Genomic DNA, 18700 nt, shown 5'->3' on the forward strand with positions numbered 1-18700 from the left:
ATTTTAGAGTGAGGACCAAGCTCCAGAGATGCATACAATGAATGAGAAGGTGTATACGTTCGTTCACAGCATTAAATATAAGGGATGCCACATGAATATTGTGTCTCCATAACTCTTCAAATACTGAAAGCTATTTGTTGCCAATTTATGCAACAAGACCTTATGTACATAGGAAAATGAAGACAAATATGGACTAATCTTGGAAGTGACAAAGAATGAGACATCAGAATTAAAATAATTTAATGAAAAATTAAATAATTTGCTTTTTACACCACAATAATTGGAAACTTTAATGATTTGTATAATGTATCATAAATATACTAAATAAATCAACAATTCATATTTTTCTATATGTATATATTAGGTACTCTGTGAAAAATGGCAATGATGACTTTCAGTATAAAAAATTTAATGAAAATATTAATAAATAATATGTAAGAATCTGATTATAAAACGGCAGTTAATATCACTGTACAATTTTTATAAACTGTCATCGAAAAAGTTACAAGTCACACGCACAGCAATAATGGAAAAGCAGTCGCACACAAACATTCACACATAATACTGGACATGCAACACAATGATATTCTTATGCACCTCACTTAGCTTTTTGTAATACGAGCATAAATATCAATGTTGCTATTAGCACTACTTCCATAGTCTGAACTCCCATTATCAACTGCAGTACTGGATGTGTGTCTCACTTCTTCATAACCTGGTTCAGCATTTTGCTGTGAAACATAATTTGAGATTTGCTCACTCTGTGACGTACTAAGTGAGCTGTTGCAATGTAGTTTTACTTTCTCATAACCTGAAACAGTTTCACTATCAGAGTCTCTTGCTTCTTCGTTATGGAGCCTTTCATATGGAGGCTCAACACTATTGACATCGAAGTAATTAACACTTTCATAGTTAGGATCATCCTGGTGAACAACTTCATAGGCTGAATCAGATTCTCCTCCTGATGTTCCTGAAACTACAGCATAGTTAGGTTCATGAGTATCACTGGTCATACTCTCATAATTTGGTTCATCAGTAGTTAATGTCATCTCTGGTAGATTTACACTCGTGAAGCCCGTATGTAAATCTGTTCTCTTCTGCCCACTGTCTGTGCCTTTGTATTCATGTTTCATACCACCCTCCTCTCTGTTGTCTGTATTGTAGTGATGAGGATCAGTTTTGCGCTGTGGCCGAAGCTGTTCATAATTCGGATCACAGTCTGAAGGATTACGCTGGACCTGATGTACAACCTCATAACCTGGGTCGTATGGCATAACTAAACTATTGGGCCCAACACTTTCATATCCAGGTTCCTGTTCTTTGAAATTTCCTTGCTTTGGGAGGTGTTCATATACAGCACTCTCATTTTGGATTTCAGTTTGCACTTGGGGTAATGCACATAAATCACTGCTACTGGTTTCTTCTACTGGGACAGCTTTGCTTGTTGTTACAGTACCAAAACTGTCACTAATTGGTTCAATCTGGGTAATACACTCATTTATAGCAGTAGCTTCTGCAAGCAGACTAGTGTCTCCAGATTGCTGAGGATGTCCAGCTAGTTCTGTGGGGGTCTCCACCTGACTAGCTGATTTGTGTTTCTTCTTCATCACCTTTGCATACATTTCTTCCAGACTTGTAACAGGTACAGTATATCTAAGCTCTGGACTGCCAACAGGTGGTGGAGGTAAGGGAGAATTTGCCTGACGCTTCTCTGGTTTTGGTGAACCCAAATTAATTACAGAGCTTGTTGCACTCGATGTTGATGCTGGAACAGATGAGCACTTATTTAGAAAGCATGATAAATGTATCTCTAAAACTAAATTCTATACTATGTAATCATTATTGTGTAAATAACAATCATCTTAACCATTTCAGCCACATCTGAATGCCTATTTGACATTTATTATTGAGAGAAATTCAGCTTTCCCTAGCCATTTTGTTATCACGCTTTTTAACCTTCGCACTTTTTAAAATCAACGCATTTCTTATGCAAAACATCTTTTTTATTTGAGGAACACACACTATTTCATAGATCACTGCTCATTTCTTGATACTGACACCTTCTGACACTGTACTCTGAAAGCTGTACAGGAAATTTCACAAATATGGTACTTAAATTTTATGAAACAATTTTTCCTTGCTGAAAGTGTATTTCACTTCTAGTAACATATATTACCAAATCGTATTTGTACATGAATGTTAATATTTTCTTGCTCAAAATTTCATTACCTTGTGCAAGCAATTGGACATAAAAGAGAAGCCATAAATGAAACTATATCCGTTATCAAAATGAACTTGTACAAATTTAATAGAATGAGCCAAACAGAAACTGATGTATAATGTGACCTTGTCAAGTTAGTCCTATTTCTGAACTATTTTACCTTCAATGGCCGTGTATATGAACTAAAAACGATCTAGCTATGGGGAACTTCCTATCAGGAGCTCTCTCATATATAGTTTTAGATCATGTCGAATATGAATTTTTTGAACTTTACAATGATCTGACTACAAAAGTTGTATATGACCATTACATAGATAACACACTTGTACTGGTGGATTATGTATCTATTGTGTATATTTATGTTGACAACATCCATACAATCCTGATTGTTTACAGATGGATAAATAAATAAACTAAAATTGACATTCTTGACAAAGCTAACACATGTTACCAATGGTTTAAATTGTTAGATAAAGATACCACTTTCACCGTACAGCACAAGGAAACTGAACTATTTTTATTTTGATCTGAAGGTTAAAAATGAAGGTGGTGACCACCTGTTCAATGGATTCTGAAAATCCATTACATCTGACTGCATACTTCAGAATAGTTCTTGCCATCCATGGCCCATTAAAGCAGCATATTCCTGTTCAGTGATTGATAGGGTAGTCAAAATCCTTTAAGTGAGGTGAATATTAAAACTGAATTACCTACACTGAAAAGGTAGCTTCTGAAATAACTCTGACCAACAGTATAATAGAAGAAACAAACTGGGAACAGAGATCAGGTCACATTACAGAGGAGTGAACAAAAGAAAAAAGATAGGATTACAGTTGTTTTTTTTTTGCCATATTAGGGATCATATTTCCAACAAGATAAGTTATCTGTTTCAGAAAATTGGGCCGCAAATTGGCTTCAAGATGGAGAACACTTTATATATGACACAGGTAAGTAATTATATGTAATAATCTTTTCAAGTTTTACACTGAGCAAACTGAGAGAAACTTCAAAATGAGCTTTAGAGAACATGTTAATGGTAGTGAATCCAATCCCTCTCAGCATTTAGTGGTCATTTAAGAGAGAGTAAGCATTCTGTTAATGATATTGCTAAAAGCATTTTTCATTAGGAATAAAATGTAGATTATTTAATATCCTAGATGAAATATACAGTCACATGATGAAATATCAAATGTCATTAATGAGCAGACAGAGTTAAGAAATAAGATCTATACAAATAAAACTTTGACAGTGTTTTAATCAGGTATGTTAGGATTAGAGTTTTCCCCATTTTCATGCATGTAAAATTAACTAAATCTGACAACATATTTTGGTCCCTTTCTGAGCTGAGAAACTCTTTATATGCTAGAGACAGATTTTGTTACCTTACTTTCATCTTGCTCAGTGTATTGTTCACAACAGTTAACCTCAGCTTTTTTTCCTTTATATAGTCCACCATTATATACTTTATATATTCTAGCCTTAAATACTATCTGTCCATGTATGTACACACACACACACACACACACACACACACACACACACACACACACACACACACAAATATCCTTACGTTACAGACAGGTATGTATACATTTATTTGTTTGCCCTCTGCATCAGATACCACTGACAATGGGCTGTATGCTTAAATACTGGACTGGCAATTACCCATTTTTACCTGCAGCTCATCACAGTGTACAGCAAGATAGCATGTAATGAAAATATAATAATAGTACTTCATGATGCACATAAGTCTGATGTACATCATTGGCGTTTGACAAAAAGTGGGTCAAACTGCTTTTGAATTAGCGATTAGTGGCATCTCAAAATAAATGTTCACATTTGGTTTACATCAACCCAAAAATATTATTCACTCACAATACAGAACAGTAAGTATCAAAACATCTCTCCAAAGTGCTGTATCAGTGTAGACGAACTGCAAAACTAGACAACATACAGAAGCAGCAAGTAATAGAGCTATTAAAAAAAGCGAGAATATGTATATAAGAAATGCTTTATCAACTCAGAATGTGAGCTAAAACTGAAATGAGATTTCTGGTTTTGTGGGTGTGTAACACTTCTAAGCAGTATGATCTGTTGAGCATTTCATAATAAGCAATAACAGTAGTATCAGCATGAATATGTTAATTACATTTTAGGTTGATTTCAGAATGTTACACGAGATATTGAGTTCTACATGTCTTTTAGGCATTTCCTCATACAAATGGTATTCATGTTCTTGCAATCAGCAGACAACTAATGATCAACCTGTTAGGCCTTTTCTTATAGTGTGCTGTGAAACTTTTATTGAGCATTTGCCTATAAACATTATTGACAGCATTTTACCAGAGATGGTGTTCCTGTGGAAGGGCCATGGAATATTTATCCAACTTGCTCCTGAAAATTAGTCATGCTCATGCAATATACTATTCTCAACAAACAGCATTACGGCAGGGATTTAGATAATGCAAAGAATTGCAGAATGCTTCCTGGCTGCTGTGTTCAGCTCAAAATAGAGCGTGCTTCTAAAGCGAATTGAAATAGATTTGATATCTGCAATGAGAAGCTCTTTATAAAGTTCAGTTTGTAAAATATTAAAGGATCTATGAAGATGAATATGTTTCAGTTTCTATTAAGACTACTGTGATTTAAGTAAGCACAACAGACATTATACTTTTTCCATGCTTTGTATATCAGTAATTCTAAAATAAAGTACTTTTTGACAAACACATAATAATGTAATATGCAGTTGCATTCTTATAGACTTATATGTTTAGTACAAGCCAAGACTGAGGAGATATTAAATTTGTTATACTTTTTTTGTATCTTGGAAAAATAACAACAGTTCCAGAATCTTTGGAAGTGGCACAATAGCTGATATTAGAGATCAAACAACATTTGAATTGTTAAAGAATTAGTCTGGAATTAATTTAAAGGGATTTTTGTATGATCATTATTTCATCCACACAAATGCAAATGAACTCCACACAATAGACTGGAGGGAGCTACTCACCAACAAGGCAAGCCAACTTGCCATTATTTGTTACCCCCAACACATTCATAACAAACCTAAAAGTACACAGAAAAAGAAACTGAACAAGAAGTCTAGCAAAATGTGTCACAAGAAACAACACAGTAATGTTATTGAACATAGAAAAAAATAATCCTTAGTCTCTGTGCCACTTCACCAGAACTGTCTCGAGGAAAGACAGGAAAAAAAAAAATACAACAAAAAAAAGCACAAATTTATGCACAACAGAAATGGCTTCAGGCATTTTTACAATTTTGGTACTGGTCAGATGTAAACAAATACAGTTATGATGCTACTTCTGACAGAGGTATACCTGTGAATCTGAAAGGTTTCCACTACTTAGCTAAAAACACGAAAGAAGAGAAAGAAACCTTTTTTAAAAATATTAATAAAAAATGCAGTAACATATGATTACTGCATCTTAATCTTTCAAAATTTTTTCTGCAGTATTAATGGTTAGTTGGAGTCAATACATGAAGGTATAAAAATTTTGTATTAAGTTATTTAACTACAAAAGTCACGTAATTACCTCAACAGTTCACCTACAGCATTTTTCAAATAATATGGAATTTTGAGAGTGCTGAGTACTGTTGTATCCCTTTACACATATCTGTCTTTCCAGATTACAAAATCTAAATTTAAGAATGAGCCACCAGTGTTGCTACACTGCACTCTACTGTCACCGTATTAGCTGTGTTATGTGATATAATTAATGCTGCAATGTTTACACCATAGACTAAGTCCACCATTATGGTGTATCCTTTTTACTTTGATATATGTTAGCAAATAATAAATATTTAAATCAAAATAATATGTTGTGCAGGTCATACCGCCTGCCTTGGGTGTATCGGTAGTTTTTATTGCTCATTTTAAATTTTTTTCCACTTAGGCTTTCACTCTCAATAACCATGTACCAACAGCTGTGAACTATGTACCAAGTAGAATAGTCACCCAGCATTAAGTTGCTTGTTCCCCTAAAATGCTCTAGCTAAAAAGTCTCTATGCACCATGTCTGAGTGACCAACAGGGAGCCTGGGAGGAAGATCATATGTTGGTTTGAGACATGTTGGAGTGTCAAACAACAGATTGACGTCCTTTATGGCTCTGATTCTCAGTGAAGTATGTCATCTTTCCTATCTTCACTCTCCTGACGGGTTTCCAACTTTGTTCCGCTACCACTCAACATCTGCCTTGACTAACCTGACAGGATGGAGGTCTTTTTTACAACCCAAGAACCCAACTGTACTTCATATTCTGGAATATAGTGAGAATATTGACTCTTAAGCCTTATGTTTTATTTAAAATATTCCCTATGGATACCAACTCTATTTGAAAGTCCTGAAGCAATCACATTGCACCTGCACAGTTTATCTTGTAGGTAAGAATACAGTTGCAAAGGACATGCTGAACAGCAGTGATCTAGAACTGATGGTAAATAACCACAAAAGTTAACAACAAACATTATTTTTAAAATTTAACAAAAAGTTTTGTTCCATTCAATGTTTTGGACACATTTTCCATGTCTCATCATAAGCCTATACGGCCCTCAAAACCATAGGTTTCATAAAAGAAGCCTTCCAGGATGAAGCTTGTATTTAACTTTGGGCAGATGGTAGAATTTCAAAAATGCAACATGCACCATTCAAGCAAATCATGTGTTCTCTTTTACGACGAAGACAAAATTACAGTTCAACAGGGAATTTAACAAAAGCTGTCAACACAAAAACTGGGACACTATGACTACACAAAAGCTGAATTAAATTTTCTATTATCTAATTTGGTTTGTGTAACATGGTTATGGGTAGTTGTTACTGTTATGTAAATACTCGGAGAATTCATTTTTTAAATTGAATTCCTCATACAATGCAGAAGACTTTTTTTCAACTGTAATAGTATGGCACATTCTATTTCTCATATTTGCATGTACTTGGCAGATCTAAGCAAAGATGAGGGCAAGAATTTCTTTTAGTAGTTAAAGAACAATGGCGTAAGTCATGTAGTTATTATCCCTCTGACCACGTCCATACAAATTATAATAACCATTGTGAGCACTTTGCTGATTTTTTGGAAGGACATCTAGTGAATATGATGACATCAGACATTTAATTGTTGATGGTTGTTGTGATACGTAATGGACTAATAAACATAATTAATAGTTGTTACAAAAGCAAGAGAACTTGCAAATGTATGTGGCTGCATCTCAAAATACAGGGTTATTACAAATGATTGAAGCGATTTCACAGCTCTACAATAACTTTATTATTTGATATATTTTCACAATGCTATGCACACACATACAAAAACTCAAAAAGTTTTTTTAGGCATTCACAAATGTTCGATATGTGCCCCTTTAGTGATTCGGCAGACATCAAGCCGATAATCAAGTTCCTCCCACACTCGGCGCAGCATGTCCCCATCAATGAGTTCGAAAGCATCGTTGATGCGAGCTCGCAGCTCTGGCACGTTTCTTGGTAGAGGAGGTTTAAACACTGAATCTTTCACATAACCCCACAGAAGGAAATCCAATGGGGTTAAGTTGGGAGAGCGTGGAGGCCATGACATGAATTTCTGATCATGATCTCCACCACGACCGATCCATCGGTTTTCCAATCTCCTGTTTAAGAAATGCCGAACATCATGATGGAAGTGCGGTGGAGCACCATCCTGTTGAAAGATGAAGTCGGCACTGTCGGTCTCCAGTTGTGGCATGAGCCAATTTTCCAGCATGTCCAGATACACGTGTCCTGTAACATTTTTTTCGCAGAAGAAAAAGGGGCCGTAAACTTTAAACCGTGAGATTGCACAAAACACGTTAACTTTTGGTGAATTGCGAATTTGCTGCGCGAATGCGTGAGGATTCTCTACCGCCCAGATTCGCACATTGTGTCTGTTCACTTCACCATTAAGAAAAAATGTTGCTTCATCACTGAAAACAAGTTTCGCACTGAACGCATCCTCTTCCACGAGCTGTTGCAACCGCGCCGAAAATTCAAAGCATTTGACTTTGTCATCGGGTGTCAGGGCTTGTAGCAATCGTAAACGGTAAGGCTTCTGCTTTAGCCTTTTCCGTAAGATTTTCCAAACCGTCGGCTGTGGTGCGTTTAGCTCCCTGCTTGCTTTATTCGTCGACTTCCGTGGGCTATGCGTGAAACTTGCTCGCACGCGTTCAACCGTTTCTTCACTCACTGCAATCCGACCTGTTGATTTCGCCTTACAGAGGCATCCAGAAGCTTTAAACTGCGCATACCATCGCCGAATGGAGTTAGCAGTTGGTGGATCTTTGTTGAACTTCGTCCTGAAGTGTCGTTGCACTGTTATGACTGACTGATGTGAGTGCATTTCAAGCATGACATACGCTTTCTCAGCTCCTGTCGCCATTTTGTCTCACTGCGCTCTTGAGCGCTTTGGCGGCAGAAACCTGAAGTGCGGCTTCAGCCGAACAAAACTTTATGAGTTTTTCTACGTATCTGTAGCGTGTCGTGACCATATGTCAATGAATGGAGCTACAGTGAATTTATGAAAGCGCTTCAATCATTTGTAATAGCCCTGTATAATTCCAACTAAACAACAGAACATTATAGTGGACATATTAGAGTCACTACATTCAATAAGACACAATAAAGTCACTACATTCAATAAGACACAATAGAGTCACTACATTCAATAAGACACAATACAGTCACTACATTCAATAAGACACAATAGAGTCACTACATTCAATAAGACACAATAGAGTCACTACATTCAATAAGACACAATAGAGTCACTACATTCAATATGATAATCATCAACAATGGCACCTTGTACTCTGACATTGATCATCTTTAAGAAAATGTATTATCTGCACATCAAACATTTACAGGTTAAGAATATACAGTGTACGAGAACATAAAGAAACATTTTCTAACAGCAGAACTTGTGAGGGTGTTCAATAAGTAATGCAACACATTTTTTCCCTTCAACCTATTTTGGTTGAGAAAATATGGAATTTCTTGTGGGACATAGAATATTCCTACTTTGGCCCCTGTAGTTTCATGAAGATCCAACAGGTGGTGGCATTATATGTAGCCTTCAAAATGGCATCTGTAACAGAGGTGCATTCCAAGCAGAGAGCTGTCATCAAATTTCTTTTGGCAAACCAGAGCATTGCAGATATTAATAGGTGCTTGCAGAATGTCTATGCTAACCTGGCAGTGAATAAAAGCATGGTGAGTTGTTGGGTGAGGCGTCTGTAATCATCAGAACAAGTCGCGCAAACCTGTGTCATCTCTCACATGCTGGCTGGCTGCACACAGCTGTGATTCCTTCCTTCAATGCCGGAATGTAAGGGCACTCATTCAAGGTGATCGACAGATCACAATCACACTCCTAGCTGCTCAACTGGACATGTTGCTAGTGTTGCTGACACACTCATCCATATTGGGGTATTCAAAGGTGTGTGTGCCCACTGGGTTCTTGTAGGCTTACAGAAGATCATAAAGAGCAATGAATCGCCATCAGAGTGGACTTGCTTGTGCATTACGAGGCTGCCTGTAACAGTTTTTTTTATCGAACAGTGTCACAGTGATGAAGCATCAGTTCATCACTTTGAACCAGAAACAAAACTGCAATCCACTTCTCCTCTGGAGAGGAGAGAGAGAGAGAGAGAGAGAGAGAGAGAGAGAGAGGGAGAGAGAGAGAGAGAGAGAGGGGGGGGGGGGGGGGGGGGGTAGGTTCAAAGCTGCAAGGCCTCACAAAATCTGTGCACTTGAAAGGAACTCCAAACACTTCACTGGAATGTTTTTTTCACCTACCCTACAGCTTGGATCTTGCACCATCCAACTTCCATCTGTCAGCCCAACCCAACGAAGGGTGTGCTCCATGGGAAGTAGTACATGGATCATGTGGAGGTTATTGATGCAGAAAAACGTTGCCTCCAACATCTACCAGTAGAACGGTGCCATGAGGGCATACAGGCACTCCCAGTACAGTAGTGTACAGACATCACACTGAACGGAGTTTATGTTTAAAAAATAAGGTTTTGTAATCAAAAGAGAGGACAATAATATAGTGTACTGGAATCCCCAATAAAACCAACTTGCTTTCAGAAACAAAGGTGTTGCATTACTTACTGAACATCCCTTGTACAATTTAACCCACATTTCAGTGATTTCTGCCAGAAATTTGCTCTCTATCAAGAAGACGGCCCAGTATATATTGTATCTGTGAAAGGCTGAGAAGATCCACTTTAATGAAACATGATGAGACTGCACGAATAATAATGGTGCAACTTGTCGAGTTCTCCAAACTGACTTACAAAGTGTGCTTCCATTTCCCATTACCAGCGACTTCAGTTGCTTATTAGAAGAACTATTATTGCTCCAATTTTGATTGCCATGACTTGTCCTCTGGCAAAACACTCATGTGTCTTTGGGACGTAGGCTCATCATCCAAATTATTTCAAGAGATAGCTTCATGTAAGTAACAAAGGCACATATCTATTTACACTAATTGATGCACTGCACAAAACAATAATATAAATTTGTGTATCACATGGGTGAAGTTAGTCATGCCAGCTGGTGGTTAGAAATGATAACCACAAATTTCTTATTTTCAGTCATTATTACCTGCTGAAAGAGACAGATTTTAGAAATATTTAGTCCGTTTTGAAGAGATAAGCTCTGTATCTTCCACGTAATTTGTATAATACTAGCAATCATAGTAATGCTTCATAATTGCTAAATATGTATGGGAATTGGATTTACGTCCTAATCTCCGTCTCCTCCTCTGCCCTCTCTTTGTTCTTCTTCCCCTCCTGCCTGCACCCCCCCCCCCCCCCCTCTCTCTCCTTCTGACGTTCTACAGGTCGGAGAATGGAATGTCAGATCCCTTAATCGGGCATGTAGGTTAGAAAATTTAAAAAGGGAAATGGATAGGTTAAAGTTAGATATAGTAGGAATTAGTGAAGTTCGGTGGCAGGAGGAACAAGACTTCAGGTCAGGTAAATACAGGGTTATAAATATCTACATCTACATCCATACTCCGCAATCCACCATACGGTGCATGGCGGAGGGTACCTTGTACCACAACTAGCATCTTCTCTCCCTGTTCCACTCCCAAACAGAATGAGGGAAAAATGACTGCCTATATGCCTCTGTACGAGCCCTAATCTCTCTTATCTTTTCTTTGTGATCTTTCCGTGAAATGTAAGTTGGCGGCAATAAAATTGTACTGCAGTCAGCCTCAAATGCTGGTTCTCTAAATTTCCTCAGTAGCGATTCGTGAAAAGAATGCCTCCTTTCCTCTAGAGACTCCCACCAGAGTTCCTGAAGCATTTCCGTAACACTCACATGATGATCAAACCTACCAGTAACAAATCTAGCAGCCCACCTCTAAATTGCTTGTATGTCCTCCCTAAATCCGACCTGATTGAAATTCCTAACGCTCGAGTAGTACTCAAGAATAGGTCGTATTAGTGTTTTACAAATGGTCTCCTTTGCAGATGAACCACATCTTCCCAAAATTCTACCAAACATTACAGGATTCTTTTTCCTATTCATCTGCATTAATTTACATTTATCTATATTTAGAGTTAGCTGCCATTCTTTACACCAATCACAAATCCTGTCCAAGTCATCTTGTATCCTCCTACAGTCACTCAACGACGACACCTTCCCGTACACCACAGCATCATCAGCAAACAGCCACACATTGCTATCCACCCTATCCAAAAGATCATTTATGTAGATAGAAAACAACAGCGGACCTACCACACTTCCCTGGGGCACTCCAGATGGTACCCTCACCTCCGATAACCGCTCACCATCGAGGACAACGTAATGCGTTCTATTACTTAAGAAGTCTTTGAGCCACTCACATACTTGGGAACCAATGACATATGCTCGTACCTTAGTTAGGAGTCTGCAGTGGGGCACCGAGTCAAACATTTTCTGGAAGTCAAGGAATATGGCATCCGTCTGTTACCCTTCATCCATGGTTCGCAAGATATCATGTGAAAAAAAGGCGAGTTGCATCTCGCAGAAGCGATGCTTTCTAAAGCCGTGCTGATGCATGGACAGCAACTTCTCTGTCTCAAGGAAATTCATTATATTCGAACTGAGAGTATGTTCGAGAATCCTGCAACAAACTGATGGTTAAGGATATTGGTCTGTAATTTTGAGGATCTGTCCTTCTCCCCATCTTATGTACAGGTGTCACCTGCGCTTTTTTCCAGTCGCTCGGGACTTTACGTTGGGCAAGAGATTCGCGATAAATGCAAGCTAAGTAAGTAGCCAATGCAGTAGAGTACACTCTGTAAAAATACAAAATCAAATAGGGGTAATGCAGGAGTAGGTTTAATAATGAATAAAAGAATAGAAATGCGGGTAAGCTATTACAACCAACATAATGAATGCATTATTGTGGCCAAGATAGATACGAAGCCCACGCCTACCACAGTAGTACAAGTTTATATGTCAACTAGCTCCATAGATGACAAAGAGATTGATGAAATGTATGATGAGATAAAAGAAATTATTCAGATAGTGAAGGGAGACGAAAATTTAATAGTCATGGGTGACTGGAATTCGACAGTAGGAAAAGGAAGGGAAGGAAACGTAGTAGGTGAATATGGACTGGAAGCAAGGAATGAAGGAAGAAGCCGCCAGGTAGAATTTTGCATATAATCAAAGCTAACACTTGGTTCAAGAATCACGAAAGAAGGTTATATATATGGAAGAAGGCTGGAGACGATAAAACGTTTCAGATAGATTATATAATTGTAAGACAGAGATTTAGCAACCAGGTTTTAAATTGTAAGACATTTCCAGGGGCAGATGTGGACTCTGACCACAATCTATTGGTTATGAACTGTAAATTAAAACTGAAGAAACTGCAAAAAGGTGGGAATTTAAGGAGATGGGACCTGGATAAACTGACTAAACCAGAGGTTGTAGAGAGTTTCAGGGAGATCATTAGGGAACGATTGACAAGAATGGGGGAAAGAAATACAGTAGAAGACGAATGGGTAACTTTGAGAGATGAAATAGTGAAGGCAGCACAGGATCAAGTAGGTAAAAAAACGATGGCTAATAGAAATCCTTGGGTAACAGAAGAGATATTGAATTTAATTGATGAAAGGAGAAAATACAAAAGTGCAGTAAATGAAGCAGGCAAAAAGGAATACAAACATCTCAAAAATGAGATCGACAGGAAGTGCAAAATGGCTAAGCAGGGATGGCTAGAAGAAAAATGTAAAGGTTGAGGTGTATATCACTAAGGTAAGATAGATACTGCCTATAGGAAAATTAGAGAGACCTTTGGAGAAAAGAGAACCACTTGTATGAATATAAAGAGCTCAGATGGAAACACAGTTCTAAGCAAAGAATGGAAAGCAGAAAGGTGGAAGGAGTATATAGAGGGGCTATACAAGGACGGCGTTCTCGAGGACAATATTATGGAAATGGAAGAGGATGTAGATGAAGATGAAATGGGAGATATTATACTGCATGAAGATTTTGACAGAGCACTGAAAGACCTGAGTCGAAACAAGGCCCCGGGAGTAGACAACATTCCATTAGAACTACTGACAGCCTTGGGATAGCCAGCCCTGACAAAACTCTACCATGTGGTGAGCAAGATGTATGAGACAGGTGAAATACCCTCAGACTTCAAGAAGAATATAATAATTCCAGTCCCAAAGAAAGCAGGTGTTGACAGATGTGAAAATTAATGAACTATCATTTTAATATGCCACTAACACGCGTTCTTTACAGACGAATGGAAAGACTGGCAGAAGCCGACCTTCGGGAAGATCAGGTTGGATTCTGTAAAAATATTGGAACACGTGAGTCAATATTGACCCTACGACTTATCTTAGAAAATATATTAAGGAAAGACAAACCTACATTTCCAGCATTTGTAGACTTAGAGAAAGTCTTTTGACAATGTTGACTGGAATACTATCTTTCAAATTCTGAAGGTGGCAGGGGTAAAATACAGGAGCGAAAGCCTATTTACAATTTGTACAGAAACCAGATGGGAGCACGAGGGGCACGAAAGGGAAGCAGTGGTTGGGAAGGGAGTGAGACAGGGTTGTAGCCTATCCCCGATGTTATTCAATCTGTATATTGAGCAAGCAGTAAGGGAAACAAAAGAAATATTTGGAGTAGGAATTAAAATCCATGGAGAAGAAATAAAAACTTTGAGGTTCGCAGATGACATTGTAATTCTGTCAGAGACAGGAAAGGACCTGGAAAAGCAGCTGAATGTAATGGACAGTGTCTTGAAAAGAGGATACAAGATGAACACCAACAAAAGTAAAACAAGGATATTGGAATGTAGTTGAATTAAATTGGGTGTTGCTGAGGAAAATAGATTACAAAATGAGACACTTTGTAAAGGGGTTTTGCTATTTGGGGAGCATAATAACTGATGATGGTTGAAGTAGAGAGGATATAAAATGTAGACTGGCAATGGCAAGGAAAGCGTTTCTGAAGAAGAGAAATTTGTTAATATCAAGTGTAGATTTAAGCATCAGGAAGTCGTTTCTGAAAGTATTTGTATGGAATGTAGCCACGTATGGAAGTGAAACGTCGATGAAAAATAGTTTAGACAAGAAGAGAATATAGGCTTTCAAAATGTGGTGTTACAGAAGAATGCTGAAGATTAGATGGGTAGGTCACATTACTAATGAGGAGGTATTGAATAGAGTTTGGGAGAAGAGAAAGTTGTGGCACAACTTGACTAAAAGAAGGGATCGGTTGGTAGGACATATTCTGAGGTATCAAGGAATCACCAACTTAGTACTGGAGGGCAGCATGGAGGGTAAAAATCATAGAGGAAGACCAAGATATGAATACACTTAACAGATTCAGAAGGATGTAGGTAGCAGTAGGTAATGGGAGATGAAGAAGCTTGCACAGGATAGAGTAGCATGGAGAGCTGCATCAAACCAGTCTCTTTGAACTTTCAAAGATTTTTAGCTTACAATATTTCTCTTTTATGCAGTACACACAGAGTGTAATTGGAAAGCACATTTTTTTTTTATTTTTATATGTGGTACCCTAATAGGTACATACACAAGTGTCTTGGTTGTCTTTTCTCTGCGTCGACCAGTCTTCCCACAAATATGTCACAAACTTTACAACCTCGCCGGGGGTTGGTAGAGTGGGCGAGTGTGGGTGGGGCGAGGGCGGAGGGTGAGGGCGAGGGGGAGGGGGAGGGGGGGGGCAGGGTGTGGGCGAGGGGGAGGGGGGGGCAGGGTGTGGGCGAGGGGGAGGGGGGGCAGGGTGTGGGCGAGGGGGAGGGGGGGCAGGGTGTGGGCGAGGGGGAGGGAAGCAGGGGGAGGGGAAGGGGGAGTGAGTCACAAATTCAATTATGTGTGAGCGCATTGGATGTACTGGTGTCAAACCAATTGTGGGTGGTTGAATGGTCTGTATAAGAAACACACAGTAATGCAAGGTAGGACACAACTGTGGGACCTAGCTTAGAACTAAAAAACACACGTTTGTCTGCTACGCAAAGTTCGAAACCTGGTATAATGTGTACACTTTAACATAGCAGTTTTAGGTGGCAGGTGTTCTGAACTGTGGTTGTGCCAAAGACTGGTAGAGGACAGGCCTGAAGACACTCATTTACAGCACGGCCAACATGGCAAGCAACTTCACCATAGCTGTTAGCGAATGGTTTGTGTTGTATGTTGTTCATGGTCGTCCTTTCTTAGTTAGAAATGAGTATCACTGAGTTCCATTACGATCACCAAAACACCAGAAGGGAACGGTGATCCCAACGAGTGTTTGTCAAGTTTTGTTTTTGCAAAAACAGAATACAAGTGCAGGTTGACAGTCCCGCAAGAGGGCTTGTTTCCCAGCACTGCTCCTCTCCACTCCACTCTGGCAGTCAATGTTCTAGTTTGTTTATGCTGCTGCCTACTTTATAATATCTTTATTATAATGTGAGTACACTGAAAGTCTTCCCCTAATGTGTGAATAAATAAAGTTGTTTTCAGTTCTATTTCAAATTCAAAGCACTAAGTCTTTGCCTTCAAGCAAATTGAATTATAATTTTTTAAATTTTTATGCCTAATTGTATAAAAAAATATGTGAATTTTGTCAAATATAGATCTTATATTTCAGCTCCCTAGGTGTTACAATATATATTTTATCAGTAAGGAATTATACTCATATCTTACCTTGACGTGAATGTGCTTGTGCAACATGTCGTAAACTGTCTACACTTGGAGGCTGGGGGGGAAATGCAGAGCTTGCTGGATTAATTTCTTCTGGATCGACCACCGGTGCAGGTGCTGGGATGACTTCAGGTACTGTTGTTTGTATCTGTGCATACGTGTCACTCCCACTAGTGTATTCCATTCCAGGATCTTCAATTGCAGCATACATTTCATCTGTATAACGACAGGAATATGTCACATTCATTCTAAAAAAAATTTAGTGTTATATTTGATGCAAATGGAGTAGATTTACAACATTTCTTTAACAGCATTGAAAATATGTAGAAATCTCATCATATGCATAATGCACAACTATTTTTAGAGAAAGCTGCAATAATCGTACTTCATAGCAATGAGAAGTCTGTGAATAGAATCCAATGTCTCTTTAATATGGACTACGAAATTCCAATTCTAAGAATGCAAAACTGCAGGCTTCAAGCTGAAAAGCAAGAGTAATGGTGGGTATGAAAAGCATATTTTCTTCAAGCCATGTTTTTCTAATGTCAGTAAAAAGTGAACTATTTGAGTAATAATGCTCCTTTGCTTTATTTTAAGCTTTGAACTACAGAATTAGAAATCCACATTTTTTTTTTTTTTTTGTACTATAATAATCAACTCAATAACTGGGCAACTGATATTTCTTTTCCCTTTTAAACAGGAGGGAGAGAGGGAAGAAGAGAATAAGGGCAATAACAATAAGAAAAAAGGAATAAATAGTTACAATGGTACTGGATAACATCCGAGAAAAGAAATTTATTTTATGTGTAACCAAACAAATATCTCAGCATGTAAATGATGTATTAAACATGACAATGAGTGGGAAAGGCACATGTATTACAAATTACTTGAACAGCAAGTAAAAATTAAAATTTTAAATAGTTTTGATATTTTACTGGTAAAATAACAAAAGCAAGTGGACAGACAAGAGCTAGTCAGTGGCAGTGAGTCATACACATCTCACAGCACTTTTTATATTTGTTCAATTTCTCATCTATTAAACCCATTTTTTATTCTGTTACTTCTTTATTACCATTTTAACTTCATCTATATCATTTCTTTAGGTCAACTAACTGCATGAAGGAAACTATAATTTAGCATTGTATCAAACTGCAAATTAAATTGAGAAAAATAATACAGAATGGCTAGCTAGAAGCTAGCTTAAGGAACCAAAATTCCAAGTACTGTCAATAGAACCACTTGAAAATGAAAATACTATTCACACTTTTAGAAAATTTATGTTCCTTTCTCAAGGATGAGAGAGACTTCCTCAAGGAGAGAGAGATTGGTTGGGACCTGCTCAACTGGAGGGCTCTTCTCAACCTGATATATGAGTGATCTGTCCTGCACTTTCAGCCTGAATCCTCCTTTCCTCCCTGAGGAAGGGAGATACAAACTGTGAGAACTTTTAAGAGTTTCTCTTGAGAGTTCTTGGAATTTCATCTTATCTCATGAAAGAAAATGCTTGTCATCACTAAACAAAAGGAAAGTAGAGCCTACACTGTTCTTATTTATATGTAATTCTCAGGCATGACCTAAATGTATTGTCAAGTGCAGTCTGTGGAGTTTCAGATGAGGTGTAGGACAGCAAATCTAAATAATTCAGTTCGAGCAAATATTGGTGTTACAATAAAAAGAAAATCTGCAAGAATGAATGCGCACATGTCACAGCTTTCATTTCAGACCCTTAGAGCAAAATCTTAAAATACATTGTGCTGTAAAGAAAAATGTGACAAAAAGCAGTGCAAAAGAGATTTGTAACATTTATAACCCAAGGAACACAATGATGATTTCATTCTGTGAGCAGTTTCTTAGTACTATTTTTACAACCTCTAGCACAACAAAAAGGAATGTAAGACTCCAAAAAGCTTGCAGAAATCCCCTATAGGGAGACAGTATCAGAAGAACACAGCAGAGTGGTGTGTGTGTGTGTGTGTGTGTGTGTGTGTGTGTGTGTGTGTGTGTGTTTTTATTATTTATTGGAAGGGCAAGGGAGCACGCATACACATGCATGCTATGCTCTGAAGAAGAACAGAAGTTCAAATATACTGAACTATAATGTTCAACTTCTTGCTTTGCGCTTACCTACTACTCAATGCTGCTTCTCCCATCAGTTCAAGCAAACAACAACTTCTAACACACTATTCTGGGTGACCATTTGTTACAATGCAACTGTAGCTCTGTGTAATATAATAATTATTACAAGTGTTTATAACACAAAAGCTTTCATCTTGACAACAATTTA

General features: G+C 38.0%; 1 protein-coding gene across 4 annotated transcripts in view; it reads right to left on the minus strand.

Annotated features, from left to right (window-relative positions):
- Positions 1–223: 223 nt before the first annotated feature.
- Positions 224–18700, minus strand: part of LOC126416171 (uncharacterized) — a 106154-nt gene continuing 87677 nt past the window's right edge. For all 4 annotated transcript variants that reach the window (XM_050083771.1, XM_050083754.1, XM_050083746.1 and 1 more), the window contains 2 exons: positions 16420–16632; positions 224–1765 (listed from right to left, as the gene is read on the minus strand). In XM_050083771.1, coding sequence (XP_049939728.1) covers positions 603–1765; positions 16420–16632 — 1376 coding nt within the window. In that variant the 3' untranslated portion in view covers positions 224–602. The remainder of the gene's footprint in view (positions 1766–16419; positions 16633–18700) is intronic.

The sequence above is a fragment of the Schistocerca serialis genome, chromosome 1, assembly GCF_023864345.2.
Source record: "Schistocerca serialis cubense isolate TAMUIC-IGC-003099 chromosome 1, iqSchSeri2.2, whole genome shotgun sequence".
NCBI classification, from domain to species: domain Eukaryota; kingdom Metazoa; phylum Arthropoda; class Insecta; order Orthoptera; family Acrididae; genus Schistocerca; species Schistocerca serialis.